Source organism: Lichenostomus cassidix, chromosome 13 (assembly GCF_008360975.1).
Source record: "Lichenostomus cassidix isolate B80296 chromosome 13, HeHo_3.0, whole genome shotgun sequence".
Classification (NCBI taxonomy): Eukaryota; Metazoa; Chordata; class Aves; order Passeriformes; family Meliphagidae; genus Lichenostomus; species Lichenostomus cassidix.
In genome coordinates, this window is record NC_139494.1 from 16,646,317 (window position 1) to 16,660,603 (window position 14,287).

General features: G+C 55.1%; 2 protein-coding genes across 8 annotated transcripts in view; one reads left to right on the forward strand and one right to left on the reverse strand.

Moving 5' to 3' along the window:
- The window catches only part of NEURL1B (neuralized E3 ubiquitin protein ligase 1B), a 119,214-nt gene extending 115,572 nt beyond the window's left edge, over window positions 1-3,642 (forward strand). For both annotated transcript variants that reach the window (XM_085074009.1, XM_085074010.1), the window contains exon 5: window positions 20-3,642. In XM_085074009.1, coding sequence (XP_084930135.1) covers window positions 20-264 — 245 coding nt within the window. In that variant the 3' untranslated portion in view covers window positions 265-3,642. The remainder of the gene's footprint in view (window positions 1-19) is intronic.
- Window positions 3,643-4,120: 478 nt separating this feature from the next.
- SH3PXD2B (SH3 and PX domains 2B) overlaps window positions 4,121-14,287 on the reverse strand; it is a 61,740-nt gene continuing 51,573 nt past the window's right edge. For 3 of the 6 annotated variants that reach the window (XM_085074007.1, XM_085074004.1, XM_085074003.1), the window contains 7 exons: window positions 13,884-13,988; window positions 13,177-13,260; window positions 11,941-12,058; window positions 10,638-10,864; window positions 9,778-9,827; window positions 9,487-9,612; window positions 4,121-8,599 (listed from right to left, as the gene is read on the reverse strand). In XM_085074007.1, coding sequence (XP_084930133.1) covers window positions 7,097-8,599; window positions 9,487-9,612; window positions 9,778-9,827; window positions 10,638-10,864; window positions 11,941-12,058; window positions 13,177-13,260; window positions 13,884-13,988 — 2,213 coding nt within the window. In that variant the 3' untranslated portion in view covers window positions 4,121-7,096. The remainder of the gene's footprint in view (window positions 8,600-9,486; window positions 9,613-9,777; window positions 9,828-10,637; window positions 10,865-11,940; window positions 12,059-13,176; window positions 13,261-13,883; window positions 13,989-14,287) is intronic. The other 3 variants (XM_085074008.1, XM_085074006.1, XM_085074005.1) reach the window with 1 other exon arrangement.

Genomic DNA, 14,287 nt, shown 5'->3' on the forward strand with positions numbered 1-14,287 from the left:
CCCCCCTCATTTTTTGCAGTGACAGCCCCCAGCTCCCCCTTGAGCCCCCCCATCTCTCCCGTCTTCTCCCCTCCCGAGCCATCGAGCAGCAAGAACGGCGAGTGCACCGTTTGCTTTGACAGCGAGGTGGACACGGTCATCTACACCTGCGGACACATGTGCCTCTGCAACACCTGTGGTCTTAAGCTGAAGAAGCAGCTCAACGCCTGCTGCCCCATCTGCCGAAGGGTCATCAAAGACGTGATTAAAATCTACCGCCCGTAGCGCCCGCCGCGGGCTGCAGGAAGGGGGAACGCCGCTCGCAACCCACGCCTTTCCGTCCCTGCTTCTGGGTTATCGTGCTGGTCAGTCGTTATCAAGTGGCTCGTTATCTGTGTTTCCTTATTTGACTGGTAGGGCACAATTCAGGGAGCAAAGCTGAGGGTCGTGTGGGGCCCGAAAGCACGGCTGGGATGCCGGGCCGAGCTGGGGATGGCTGGGACCTGAGCCGGCTGCAAATGAGAAATTCCCTGTGCCAAGGCTCTTTTTTCCCTCCTCCCACTCGGAGGAGGCTCGCTGTGGTGCAGGTTGGCATGGGGAGGTTGCCACTTGGGCAGTGCCAGGTGCCACTGGGCTTCTTGACCCTAAAAATGACAGCTCTGGGCTGCTGCCAGGGGCTTGTGCTGCGGTGGAGCAACATCGGGATGAAGCCCAGCAGGAGGGTTCAAACTGATCTGGAGACGTCATACGAGGAGAACTAGCTCAGGCCAAACAGTGGCACAGCCAGATTGTCGCTTGTTTGGGTTCCATCCCCACGAAAAGGCTCATGGGGACATGGAGAAGCTGGTCTGGGCTTAGATAAAGCAGCTTTTCCTTTCTGTGGCAGAACAGGGACTCTTGGCCATGGAGGCTGAGAGCCAGGGAGCTGCCCTGGGTGGCAGTGAGGAGCACCAGCCCACCCAGAGCCCAGGCAGCCCCTGCAGTGCTGGAGCTGCAGGGAGCTGTGAGGAGCAGCTCAGGCGCTGTCCTGCTGCCTTCTGGAGCCATTAACGGCAGCCTGTGGCTGGCAGGGGTGTTTGGATGTTTGGGCACACTGCAATCCTGGCTTAGGACACTGCTGTCTGCAGTGATGGGGTTTGTCACCTCCAGGCACACACCCCTGCATTTTGCTCTGCCCTCCTGGCAGGTGGCACAGCTGCCGTGTCACCCTGTCCTGCCTGTCACCTGTCCTTGACCTTCCCCTGCAGCCAGTGCCATGGCAGGGCTCATTCCTCCTGCCCCACCACGGGGATTTTTTGGAGCCTGTGGTGAGAAATTCATTTCTGACCCAGTCCCATCAGGCTCACCTTTATTTCTGGGGACTGACTGTGCTGATTTTACCTGTTTTCTCCTGCCTTTCCAGGTTTCCCAGCACAGCTCCCAGCTGCCTGCACGCTGGGTCTCTACTGTAGACGAGACCTTGTTGAGAAAAACAGGGACTTTCTCACTTGGCTTCACTTAGCAGGAAAGAAAAAGGCTCTGAGGCTGTTAGATGTTGGGATTTAAAATGTAAATGGGTTTTGGCTGTGGTGTCAGCTCCAGGCAGCAGCTGGATGAGCTGGGCACATCTGGTTGTGCAGCAGCAGGGCTGGGGTGAGGAGCTCAGCGTTCTCCTCCCTGCAGTCTCCATCCTCTGCCCACTGCACAGCCCCTACCCAGCCCTGCACCCTGAGCCCAGCCACTTTCCAGCTGCTCCAGGTTCTTCAAGAGGGTAGAAATGGCAGGATGAGAGAGGAGCTATGTCCCCGAAGCTCGGTGACAACGTGCTACCAAGCATGTAAAAACAGCTTTTAAAAAGGTGGGATTACCACGTTTTAGTCTGGACAGAGGGAAAATAGAATAACAACTCCTGGACATTTCAGGGCTTGTGGGCACAGAGGGGCAGCCTGAGGGATGTGTGGCCATTCCCTCTCTCCTCCAAGGCTGTGGATGTGCGGTGCTGCTGCCCAGGTGGTGGTGTGGCTGTGCCAGGAGAGCTGGCTTTGGGTACTGAGCTGTCCCAGCCCTGTCCCTGCTGGGCACACCCAGGAGCAGCTCATCCTCCTCCCACAGCAGGCTGTGCCTGCAGAAACCTTTTATTTTTCCCTTGGAGAGCCGATGGACATTTTTATGAGGTGTATAAATGAGAGGCTGCTCTGGAGCGAGGTCTCTCAGCCATTGCCCTGCACAGGGCTGCCAGCTTGGCAGAGCCCTTTCTGCAGAGCTGGCTGTGCCACTGGCTGTGCCACCACCCTCAGCAGAGCCACTGCACCTTTCACTGCCACCTCTGCCACAGCAGGGCAGCTTCCCTGCAGCTGGAGCTTTATCCAGACCTCCTGCTTCCCTCCCCCTGGGCACCACAGGCATTGCCATGCCAGGGATGTCCCAGTGCCACGCTGGCACATCAGGTCCGGCTGTGGTCAGCGGGCACAGCAGCAAGGTGTGCCAGCACAGGGTCACTGCCTGCCCAGGTCAGCTGCAGCCTTTCCACGGTGAGGAATTGAAGGAAAGCTGTTAGAATCCCCACCTGGCTCAGGTCTGGGCCATCCCTGGGGCTGCTGTCCCAATTTCAGGGGTGCCCTTTGGTCACTGCTGTGACACCTCAGGGCCTCCATGAGCACTGTCAGTGCAGCCTGCTTGGGTTTTTTTTGGTGTAGCTCTGTTTTGAATTTTTAAGCCAGCAAGGAGAAACACCGAAATCCACCCCAGGAGCTGTTCAGGACACATGGCAGAGGCTGAATTTTTTGCTGTAGCAGCCAAAAACCAGTTTGGAGAAGGGCAGCACCCAGTGAGGCCAGCAAGGGAACCATCTCAGCACCGAGTGGGATGGGAGAGCAGTGGACATGTGGCCCTGCCTATCCTAGAGCAGCCAGAATTTTCCAAAATAGGCCTCAAAAAAAAAAAATTAAAAAAAAAAGAAAAAAATATTTCCAGGAAAAGGTAGCCTATTACAGATTTCATTGTTAGTATTCGTATTGCTATTTTTTTTAAACAGTCCAATGATATATGATTTGTACAGAAGATCTGTTTGTGCCTTATAAGGGTGTCTGTGCACTTTTTATCCTTTTTAAAGCAACTTTTAAAAAGAAAAAAAAAAAAAAAGATGGGGGGGAGAAAACCAACACAGATCAATGGTAGTTTTATAGAATTTTGTGTTCACTGAGAATCCTGCTTTTTATATATATATCTATATATATATATACAAACATATATATATATATAGGAGTGAAAAAGTGTTTATTTCCATGGATTTCCCCCTCCTCTCCTCCTTAACCTTTGTTTGAAAATTTAAAAAAAAAAAAAGGGAGAAAAGAAAGAAATAACAGAGATGGGGGGAACTCTTTGACCTGCCCCCTTTCCGAGGCAGTTCCTCTCTTGTCGTTACCCTTTATGATTCAATACTGTGACCTGTATTATCTTGTTGAAGCTGAATCAGGTTTTGGACCTCTGTATTAGGCTTTTCAAGCAAATTTTTTGGGGGGCCGGGGGAGGGAGGGCATCGCACGAGGGAGGGAGCTGCACCTCTACATGTCAGTGCTCTATAGCCTTGTGTTCAGTGCTGTGTGTTTTCCTTTTCGTCCATTTATCTGTTTTCCATGAATATAATTTGACTTGTTTATGAAACAAATAAACCTTTGGCTTGTACAGAGTGCTCTGGAGTGTTGAAAAGAGTTTGGGCTGGAGGTGAGCTTGGTTTGCAAAGTGGGGCGAGGCTTTCAAAATTAAAAAAAAAAACCAATTTACAAACCTTTCATGAGCTTTGATCCAGAGGGGCAGGGGCTTCCAAAATTTAGAAAAAAAACCAATTTACAAACCTGTCATGAGCTGTGCTCCTGGGAGTCACTGCCCAGTGGCTGGGAGGGTTTCCTGGCTCATTGAACCCTGCAAATCCTTTAAAATTGGGGAATAAGTGTGTATTTCAGGGCTACAGAGGTGAAAGGGCTTGGTGGCCTTCAATAAGTGCCCCAAACTTCTTATCCAATCTCAAGCAAGGCATTTGCCAGCCTGGACACATTTGCCTGCCACAGCTGCCAGGATGGATGGACAGACAGACAGACAGACCCCAAAACCAGCCCCAGACAGGAGAGCAGCACCTCAGAATTCCACCAGCCACACACACGGGTTCACCAGGGTGCTTGAAACCAGTCAAGCAGTTTCTTTTTATTTCTTAAAAAAGGAAAACAAAAGAAAAACAACAAACAAAAAAAAATCAACCAAACCCCAGCAAATTAAAAAAAAAAAATCCATCCCTTAAAGGTGAATGTATAGATAGGGCATGGACACAGCTACATCTACCTTCTGCTGCCCCCCACCCACCCCCAGTAATGGAGATTTATACACACTTACATAATATAGAGACACATGGACGAACAAATGGGCTTTGGGAGCCTGGCAGGGGTTGGGCAGCCAGGCTGTGCCAAGCCCAGCGTGGCCCCAAACCCCAGCTCCTGTGCCCCAAACCACAGCAATGCCCCCCCTGCCACAAAGCCCACCTCAGGGCTGCTCTGGGAGGCTGGGCTGTGCCTGCTGGGCTGCTGCCCCCCAGTTTGGGGTGCTTTTGGCCACCCTCCTCCTCCTCCCGAGGTAGTCAGGGAGCCCAGCCACTTGTGAGGTACAGCAGGAGGGCACAGAGCAGGTGGGGACAAAGCCCTGCCAGCCCAGTGCCATCTTCCCCAGGGTCCCCTGGCAGCCAGGAGAGTGGCAAAAGGGGGTAAGGCTGCAGGTTTGGGCATCTCCTGAGGGTGATCCCAGCGGGGAATTCCCTCCTGGAAGCTCTTTGGGAAGAAGGGAGCGATCCTGTCAGGCCTGCAGGGAGCCAAATACAGTACTTGTGTTAGGAAAATGGAGTGCTGAGGCTCAGGCTGGGAGGGAAGAGGGAAGAGCCCTCGTTTGGAGCTGAGGCCACACAGATAGCACAGCTCTCTAGGAGAGCCAGGGCAGAGAGGTCTCTGAGACAGAGCAAGAGACACTTGGAGATTAAAAGGCCGTTCAGCAAAGGCAGAGCAAGGACACAATGCCTGCAAAAAGGACACCCAGCCCTGTGTCAGGAGCAGGGGTTCAGCTCCAGCCCCTTCCCAGATGCTGTGGGAGCTGGATTTTGGCTCTGGTTTAACTCCTCCTGTCCTCAATTCCTTTCCAAAGCAGGAGGGATTGAGTGGAGCGAGGCAGAGGAAGGCAGAGCTCTCCCAACCCACCCTGCAGCTCTCCGGGGAGCTCAACACCTCCCTGTGTGCCACGCAAGGAGCTTTGTTATTGCACTGGGTTGCAAATGCGGTGCTTATTGCCAGCTCAGGTGAGTCAGCCCCATCAGGGGCTGATGTGCCACCGGAGAAAACCGCAGGTGGGAGGGAGAGGAATCAGCCACAGACCGGGGTGAATGAATTCCCACGGCTAAAAATGAATTTTGGGGCTTCTGGAGACGAGGATGGGCAGGATTTCTCTATCAGATCCAACTGCCCTGGCGTGCTCCCAGAATGATCCTGGCCAGAGGCACCAATATTTTCTTCAACCCCACATTTCCCGGGGTGGAAATATGGGACAGAGAAGAAAGTGAGCGTCTGGGGGAGTGGAGAATGCTCCTTCAATTCTGCCAGCCTCAAATTAGAGGGAAAGCTATTATTATTTTCAGCAGCAAAACAATTTGGCTGCATTGCTCACACTTGCAATTAGAGCAGAGAGGGCAACAGGGCTTGGACAACACCAAACCTGACCCTGGGCTGCACTGGATGATCTCCAGAGATTCCTTCCAGCCCCAAAAATTCTGTGGTTCTGTGAAACCCACAGCCAGCCAGGTTTAAAGCTCTTCTGGAGAGAAAAGTAGCCCTGAAGCTGCAAACAGCCAAGGACAGAAAGGAAGAGAGCAGCACTGGGGGACAACAGCTCATCCATGCTCATCCTCCTGCTGGGATAAGCAGCACTGAGAGCACGATTGGCTGACAGGCAGGAATGTCAGCATGGAAAACCAAAACCCCAGGCTCTGCTTGCCCAGGAGCATCCCCAGCCAGCCTGGCCCACAGGGGGAAATGCAAGTACCTGGAGGATGGCAGGTGGGGTGGCAAACGAGGCAGGCAGCCCTGAGCACCACACACCTCCTGACTGGTGGGGATGAGGAGCTGAGCTGAGCTGAGCTCCCCCATCGTGGATTGCACTTGGTAATATCAGCACCGAGGGAAGGACCCACATCCTGGCTGCTGCCGCCAGCCCGGGGAGCTCCGTGGGTCCTGCAAGGGGTGACCCCCTATGAGTCCAACAGACAGGGCAGTCTGGGTGGGGAGGAGAGCAAAGCATCCCTTTTTCCAGGGCTTTTGGGGTCGGTTTGGTCCTCTGGGCCTTGCATAGAATTCTTCAGCTCCGGAAGCAAAACCCCTCTGATGTTTGGTTGCAGTACTGCAGGGGAGAAGCCCGAGAGCTGTCCTGGAGCAGCACAGAGAGGACCTGTGTGTGTGTATTTTTCCTTATTTTTTTCCACCAGGAGGATGTTGAAGTTAACACTTGTCATCGTAGAGCAGGGAAGGACCAAGGGATGATCCTTGTGCAGGGGAGCAAGGCACAGCCCTCAACCAGAGACAGAGCCACAGGAACCTTTTGGCAGCTACTATTCCTCTTTTTTACCACATTCCCTGTGGTTCTGCTATGCACCTGGACTAAGCAACGTGACCTGTAACACTTGACCCTGAGCTTCAGGGAAAGGCAAATCCTTTTGTGATTTCCTTCGCTGGTACCATTCCACCTGGCTACTGCTGGATTTTCCTCTGAATTTCTCTCTGGATCTCTCTCTGGATCTCTCTCTGGATCTCTCTCTGGATTTCTGCCACCACAGAGGCGGCACAATGTCATTCGAGGTCCATCTCCCCAGCACAGAGAACCAGCCACGTCCTTGGGGAAAATTTTGGGAGGAGGGTTGGGTTGGAGCACACAGGTGGGGAGGGAAGGCCAAGCTGCTTCCTCCACGCTGCTGCCCTGGGGCTCCAGCTGGGAGGCATGGGATCTCCATTATTACCTTTTAAAGCCAGCCTTACAGAAAACTATAAATTAATCTGCTCATTAAATACTCAGGTGAGACACCAGGAACCCTCAGGCCGTGCAGGCCGAGGGGTGGCTACGGCTTCTTGCGGAGGTAATTGGAAGGGATCCAGCCCTCCCAGCACGGCCCCCCGGCCAGGACCTTGCAGAACCACCAGCCACTGCTGTTCTTCTCCCGAACTTCGAACAAAGTCCCTTCTCTGAAGCTGTTGGTCTCCTCGTCGCCTTCAAAATCCGCCACGGCCACGTAGAGAGCTTCCCTGGGGGTGTCCAGGCTGGAGATGGGGGCTGAGGTCCTCTCCTTGGCCTCCCCTCTCTCCACGGGCTTGGAGATGACCTTTGGGTTGATGCTGCTCTTGGCTTTGGCTTCGTCTTGGAGGGAGGCGGAGAGGAAGGGCTTGGCTTTGGGAGGGACCAGCATGGGCCTCCCTGGCACTGCAGAGCTCCTGATCTCGGGAGCTTCCCGTGCTGGGGCCCGCGGCTCGGCGGGGACGGGGACAGGGACGGGGACGGGGACAGGGACAGGCCCCCCTATCTTCTTGGGGGGTGGTGGCCTGCGGGGTGGCACCACGGGGCGCTGGGGAGGGCTGTCCCTAGCACAGGGGGGGTTGGCTGGGCCCAGGGTGGATTTGGGCAGTGCCTCTTTTGGGGTGTGGCTGTCCACCTTGGGCAGGGCTTTGCTCTCCATGCCCTGAAACCTTCCAGGAGCCTCTGAGGAGACCATGGCGTTGCTGAAGGGGCTTTCTCCAGCAGCAGGCTCCTGCTCTGAGGGTCTCTCCGGGCACTTGGCAGGTCTCAGCTTGCTCCGCAGGCTGCAAATGTCCAGTTTGTCATCGGCTGGGGACGGGTCAGGCCGGGGGGACGCGGCAGGTTTTGGCCTGATCTGAGGTCTTGACTTCAGGAAGGGATTCTGGGTGATGGGCTCAGGTTTGTCCTCCACAGGCTCAGCTTTTGGCTTGGTCGGCTTGACAATGGGCCGGAGGTTTGGCTTCTTCACCTCCTTGGCCGACACCTTGTGTCCACATTCCAGCCCCATTTCGTTCCTCAGCTGGAACAGTTTGCCCTTCTCCGGCTTGAGCTCCGGCTTCTTGCTGTCCTTGGGGGCTGCCGACTGCTTGGGTGGGATCATGGGCAGGATCATGCCTGGGGGCTTGGGGGGAGGTCTCTGCCTCTCCAGCAGCTCTCCTTCTGATTTAATGATGGACTCCTTCCTGGGCGGAAGGCTGGGCTTCTCCTCGGCGTCGCGGTCTGAGATCTCCTCGTAGCCCCCGGCGAAGGACAGATCCCCGCAGTCCAGAGCCTCCTTCCCTTTCCAGTCCTTTCCCCACCTCCCAGTGCAGTCCATGCCGTTGGGAGGAGCCTCTGGCAGAGGTCTGCACGGCCCCGTGGCCTCCTCGGTGGCACTGCCATCAGTGTCACCCAGCCGGAGCTGGGCCAGCTCGTTGGGCAGGGGAGCCAGGAAATTGGGCCTGGAGGCATTGCTGGTTTTCTTGTACTTGTCGATGAAGGTGGCAGGGGCCCAGCCTTCCTTCTCCTCGATCTGGATGTACCACCAGCCGCTCAGGTTCTTCTCAATAACCTGCCGGGGGGAAAGGACACCTCAGACAGCCACTCTGTGCTAAAGGGGCTCGGAAATGACAGCAGGCCTTGGAGCCTCCCCAGCCAAAAGGCACAGAATCACAGGAGTGGCATCCTGAGGGGAAGGGAACCTGGTACTGCCTGCCAGGGAGGGAAGAAGGTTGAGGAAGAGCTGCTGAGCTCTCTCCAGGTAAGGAAGAGGCTGAGGCAGGAATGCTGAGCTCAGCCCAGGGAGGGAAGAGGGCTGAGGCAGGGATGCTGAGCTCTCTCCATCGCTCCCCGAGCAAGTGCTGGGTGCTGGCAGTGGCCACAGCGTGGCACTGTTGGAGCGACAAACCGGCAGGGATTCCGTGTGGATCCCACACTGTCCAGCCTCTCGGCAGCTCCAGGAACCGGGCTGGGGCCTGGGAGGGGCTGAGTGGGGCAGCCCTGAAGGAAAAATCCTCTTAGGGAGCTGTAAATCACATCTGCACAGGGAGAAAGCAAAATCACATCTGCAGGAGGGGCTCTGCCAGCAAAGAGGGTGTGCCAGGAATTTTGGAAGGGCTTTTAACTTCACACCTGGCCTGAGTAAGAGGAAAAAACTCTAATCCCATTTGTGGTGTGGGTTTATTTTCATTTTGTTCAAACAGAGCACTCACACGTGGGGGACAGGAGGCCACCAGTGTGGGGCCAAAGCCTCTTGATCTCTTACAGGTTTCTATCCCACTCTCAGAGCCTGGAATGTTAACAGAGGCAAAACCATGTCTGGTTTTCACCCAGAACACCGTGGGGAGCAGATCTCCCCTGCCTGGAAGGGAAGCTCCTGCCTGAAACAGGACCAGGGCAATGGCAGTCAGGAGCACTGCCCTGAAGTGAAGGTGTGTGAAGGGAAGGTGACAGTCTCACCTCTACTTTCATTCCTGCCTGGAAGCTGATGCCATCAGGGATGGTGGTCTGGAAGTCAGCAATGGTGTAATATTCCTCTTCCACTTGAGGAGGGACAGGAGGTTTCGGGAGGTTCAAACCACGGGGCTGGGATAGGAGAACAGGAGAGCCATTGGTGTGTTTGTGCAGCAGGTGTGACACCACATCCCCACAGCCTGCGGGGACACACCAGGACAAGGTCCCAGGCAGTGACCAGAGCTCCCTGCAGTGCTCCCCTCTCCCTGCTGCCCTCCCACACCTGCTGGCACTTACTATGGTGAGGTCTCGGCGAGGAGGTGGCCTCTGCCTCATCTTTGGTGACTCTGTGGAGGAAGAATTCCAGGTGCTGTTGGGTTTTTTTTTGGCTTTTGAACAAGTGTTGATGAGAGACAAGTGGCAGACAAAACAGAAAGGCCAGGACCAAACCTGCCCCAAGGGAAAGGAACCCTCAGGAGGAACCCATCAGCCCAGAACCCTGAGGGGCAACAGGTCACCAGGGTTTAAAGGGCGTCCCACTGGAGAAGAAATCAGCTTTCAGATTCTCCTGGGAAATGCAGCTGAGGTGACCACATGAAATTGCTTTTGCACTGCAGGACTGACCCAGAAGACCTGGCCTGCACAGGGGTTAAGAGCACAGAATCATAGGATGGTTTGGGTTTGAAGGGACCTTAAAGCTCATCCCATTCCACCCCTGCCATGGCAGGGACACCTTCCACTGTCCCAGGGTGCTCCAAGCCCTGTCTAACCTGGCCTTGGACACTTCCAGGGATCCAGGGGCAGCACAGCTTCTCTGGTACCCTGTGCCAGGGCCTCGCCACCCTCACAGGGACAATTTCTTAAAATCCAGTCTAAATCTGCTGTCAGTTTGAAGCCATTCCCTCTCATCCTGTAAAACGTCCCTCTCCATCTTTCCTGCAGGCTCCCTTTAGTTCTGAGAGGAGAACATCTCCAGCTGAACCTGCAGCCTGGGAGGACATCCCACCCCATTTACTGATCCCTGTGTCCCCACTCTGTGTGTTCCGTGGCCCCCCAGACCCTGCTGCAGAACCCACAGCCCCTACAAGTCTCTTTTCCTGCTCAGAATCCGTGGGGAAGGCAGTGTTTGGAGCAAAACCCTCCTGCCCAGCACTTACTGCGGCGGATGTCGGCGTTGGGCAGGGCACGGCTCTCCAGCCTGCTGTCCCTCTGTCCCCCCAGCCCGTCCTTGTCCCTGCTGGCCAGCACCTGCTGCCGGGAGATGCCATCCAGCTCCAGGGCACTCGAGGGAGCCGAGGAGCCCGAGCCCAGCTTCTGTGGGAACACGTCGCCATTCCCCTTCTTGAGGTAGGAGGCAGGAGCCCAGCCCTCCTGGCCCTGGTACCTGTGGGGACAAGGACAGCAGTGTCACTGTGCCACGGCAGGGACACGAGCCCAGAGGAGCTGTGGGGCCATCAAACACCCCAGAGCCAGGGTCAGGACACTCCTGGCTGAAGGCACTGCCTGCTCTGGGCAGGAGGAGCTTGCCAGGGTCTCCATGGCTCCAGGAGAGCTCCCTCATGCCTAAAGCTCCCACACAAGCTGGCCCCAGCCAGACCAAGGGCTGGGAATGCTGTGCAGCCCTGTGTTCACCTCAGCCATGGCACTGGTTCAGGAATGAAGGGCTCTGGCAGGGGAAGCAGAGGGAAAAACCAGAGGGCTGCTGCTGGGATTGATGTACCTGGGCTGTGGAGAAAGCAAAGCCCTCTCCCTGCTGGCAGCCTGGATCCTTTCCCTGCTCTAAATCTGTTTAGGAGAGAAACCAGCCCCGTGACCTGATTGAAAAACCACATTCAGTGTCCCTGCCATGCCAGACACTCTCCCTGCTGGCTCCTCGTTCAGATGGCACCAACTCCTGAGCTTGTAATTGCCTTTGGAGCTCCTGTGGCAGCTCTCCTCCGCTGCAAACGTCACTGGATGTGTTTCTGGGGCTGTGCTGCTGCCAAGAGCACAGGTTCAGGGTGAGGTTAAGAAAATTGCAGCGTGTGCTCCCAACCTGAGCGAGCCTGGCAGTTTGCTCGACCACAGAGCAGAGAAAATGAGCTTCCAGCAGAAAACAAGCCTGAGCTGGGGCTGGTTTGGAGCCTTTGGCTGAGCACACTCTGCACACAGCAGATCTGGCTCAGAGCTGGCCAGAGGGTCCAGCCTGCCCTGGGACACTGCTGGGTTTTCCCTTCAGCAGGATGTGATGTGACACTGCTGCTCTCACAGCAGATCTCTTGGCTCTGCTGGGTGACACTGTCCACTCCCAGGACAGGAAATCAAGGTATTTCAAAGATTTTCAGCCAAAGCTGTGCTTGAATATTGAATTTGTAAGGATGGAGAGAAATGAGTTGTGGTTCTCTGCCCTCCCCAGCTCCCCAGATATCCCCCAGCCCCAGCTGGGGACAATACTGGGGACAATATTGCCTGGGACAATACCTGATTTTCCACCAGCCCTCCAGGTTCTTCTGGATCACCACCACCACAGCCCCCTTGTCCAGGTTCATTTCATCTTGATCCCGTGCAGTGTAGGGGTAAATGACTGTGTACTTCTCCTCTGTTGGAAAGAAAGCACAGTTTTATGGAGGAACTGTTTTATGGAAACCTGCCCTCAGCTGAAAAATGGCTATGAAGTGCTTTACATAAATGATAATTGTTGTAACTGAGGTGCAAACACACAAAGATACATGACCATTCAAAGAAAAATGAGATTGAAATGTGTTTGGAAATGTAAACTTTGCTGAGCTACTCTCTAAAACAGTTCCTCCTCTCCCTCAGGACTAGAGATTTTTTACAGCTCATCACAAAAGCTCTTCCATGCATCCAGTTCACCTCAAATTTCTTTCTCAGAGCCTTTAAAGAGGAACTGTCCTCTGAGTGGAGAGAAATCCTAAAGGCATCAGGGGGCAACCCCATGCAGACAGAGGTGTTCTCACACACAGCTCAAACTGCTCTGAAATTCACCATTCAACCCCCAGGACATCAGTCACTGCCATGTGGAGATAAGCCTGATGTCCTGTCCACCAGAAAAAAAAAAAAGAATGTTAAGCAGGGATATGGGATGTTCTTCCCTTCAGGAGGAAGGGGAAACATCCTAAAAGCCATGCAGACATGTCAGACAAATGGATCCATCCATCCTCCCCTCTCCCTCACCTTGTCCTGTTCTCTCTGGAAGAAACACAGGAAAATAATTGCCTGTGCTTTAGCAGTGCCACAATAGGGTGAAGGCCATTTGGGGAAAAATCTGCCTCCAGAATCCACCCCTCTGGACATTCACATATCCCCACCATGCAGATTTCCTGGATTTGTCTTCTGGAAGAGCCTGATTTCCCAGCCCTTCATGCAGAGGAGTCCAAGCAGAGGATGTCCTGTCACATCCAGCCAGGTGAGGTGGCTCTTTTCCTCCTGAGCTCACCTTGAGGCTCACAGTAATCCCAGGACCCCAGGGCTCACAGTTATCCCAGGAACTAAGGCAGCAGTTCCAAGAAAAAGCAGAAACCCCAGTTTCTGAGCCCAAAACCAAAAGGGAGAAGGAACAGCTGAGAGAGGAGAGGGACGTGCACATGAGTGGCCTCCTGGCAGGCTGAGGAGCACGAGTGACACATGCACAGCAAACCAACATGCACACAAGGCTCTGAGCACAACAAAGGGGCAGCCAAGCCCTGCGTGGTCCACCTTGACCCCATCCAGGGGTGTACAAGTCCCCCAGAGTCCGGCGGCGGCCGAGGTGCCTGGGCAGAGACCAGTATCTCCAGGGCACTGGGGACAGCATGGTGGGGAAGCAGGAGAAGGACAAGAGAGGACGTAAGGAGGTGGCACTGCAGCTCCGGGAGATGACGCTGGGAGTGGTACAGAAACTCTTCTCAGCTGGAGCTCCCCCCAGGCTGAGCTCCCTCCCACCTCCAGCTGCCCAAAGGAGGGGCTGAGCCAGTCACTGCTCTGCTCAGAGCACTCAGGGGCACTGGGAAGGATGTGTTATCCAGGATTTGCTCCAGGGACAGGCTGGGACCTTGCTGTCCCTACAAGCTGAGCACACACAGCTCTCTGTTCTGCACATGTTGAGGATTATCCAAGGAGCTGGGCTTTGCTGCTCCTCCTCCTCCAGGGCAGGTAAAACAGCTCCCTGGGCCTAAGGGAAGCACTGGGGTGAGCATGCCCTGGAGGTGACACCTTCAGCCCCTCTGTGGAGGAGCAGAGAGGCCAGTGGACACAGTGCTGCAGCACTGGAGCAGAGCACTGGGCAGGCAGGACCATCCTGGGGTTCTCTTCCAGGGTTTTTCCTCCCCCAGGCTCGTGCCCTGCCCCATTCAGGGAGGCTGCTGCAGTGCTTCCATGCAGTTCAGCAGCAGGAAGCTGGGGCAGAACCTCCAGCAGCTTCTTACCTTCCTCAGGCTGCATGGAGAACTCATCCTGGACTCCATCCTGCGCCTCCAGGCAGGTCGCTGGCACCCAGCCTTGCTCCTCCAAGGTGCTCACAAACCACCAGCCTGAGGAGAAAGCAGCAGGGGGCTCAGCCAAGGGCTCTCAGCAGCCAAAACCTCCCTCCCTCCCTCCAAACCATGAGCCTGGGGGTTTTGACCCCCTTTCTTGCATCTCCACGGGAAGCTGGGGTGACCCCAAAGCAACAGAGCCAAGCGCTTTACAAACACAAAACTGCAGCTGGGTGACATCGAAAAATACAATTCCCTCCCCAGGAGAACCAGGAGAGGCTCTGAGAGCTGAATGGCTCCAGCCACCGCATTTGCTTTCTGGTTTTTTCTGCCCCTTCATGGTTCATTTTCCCTCA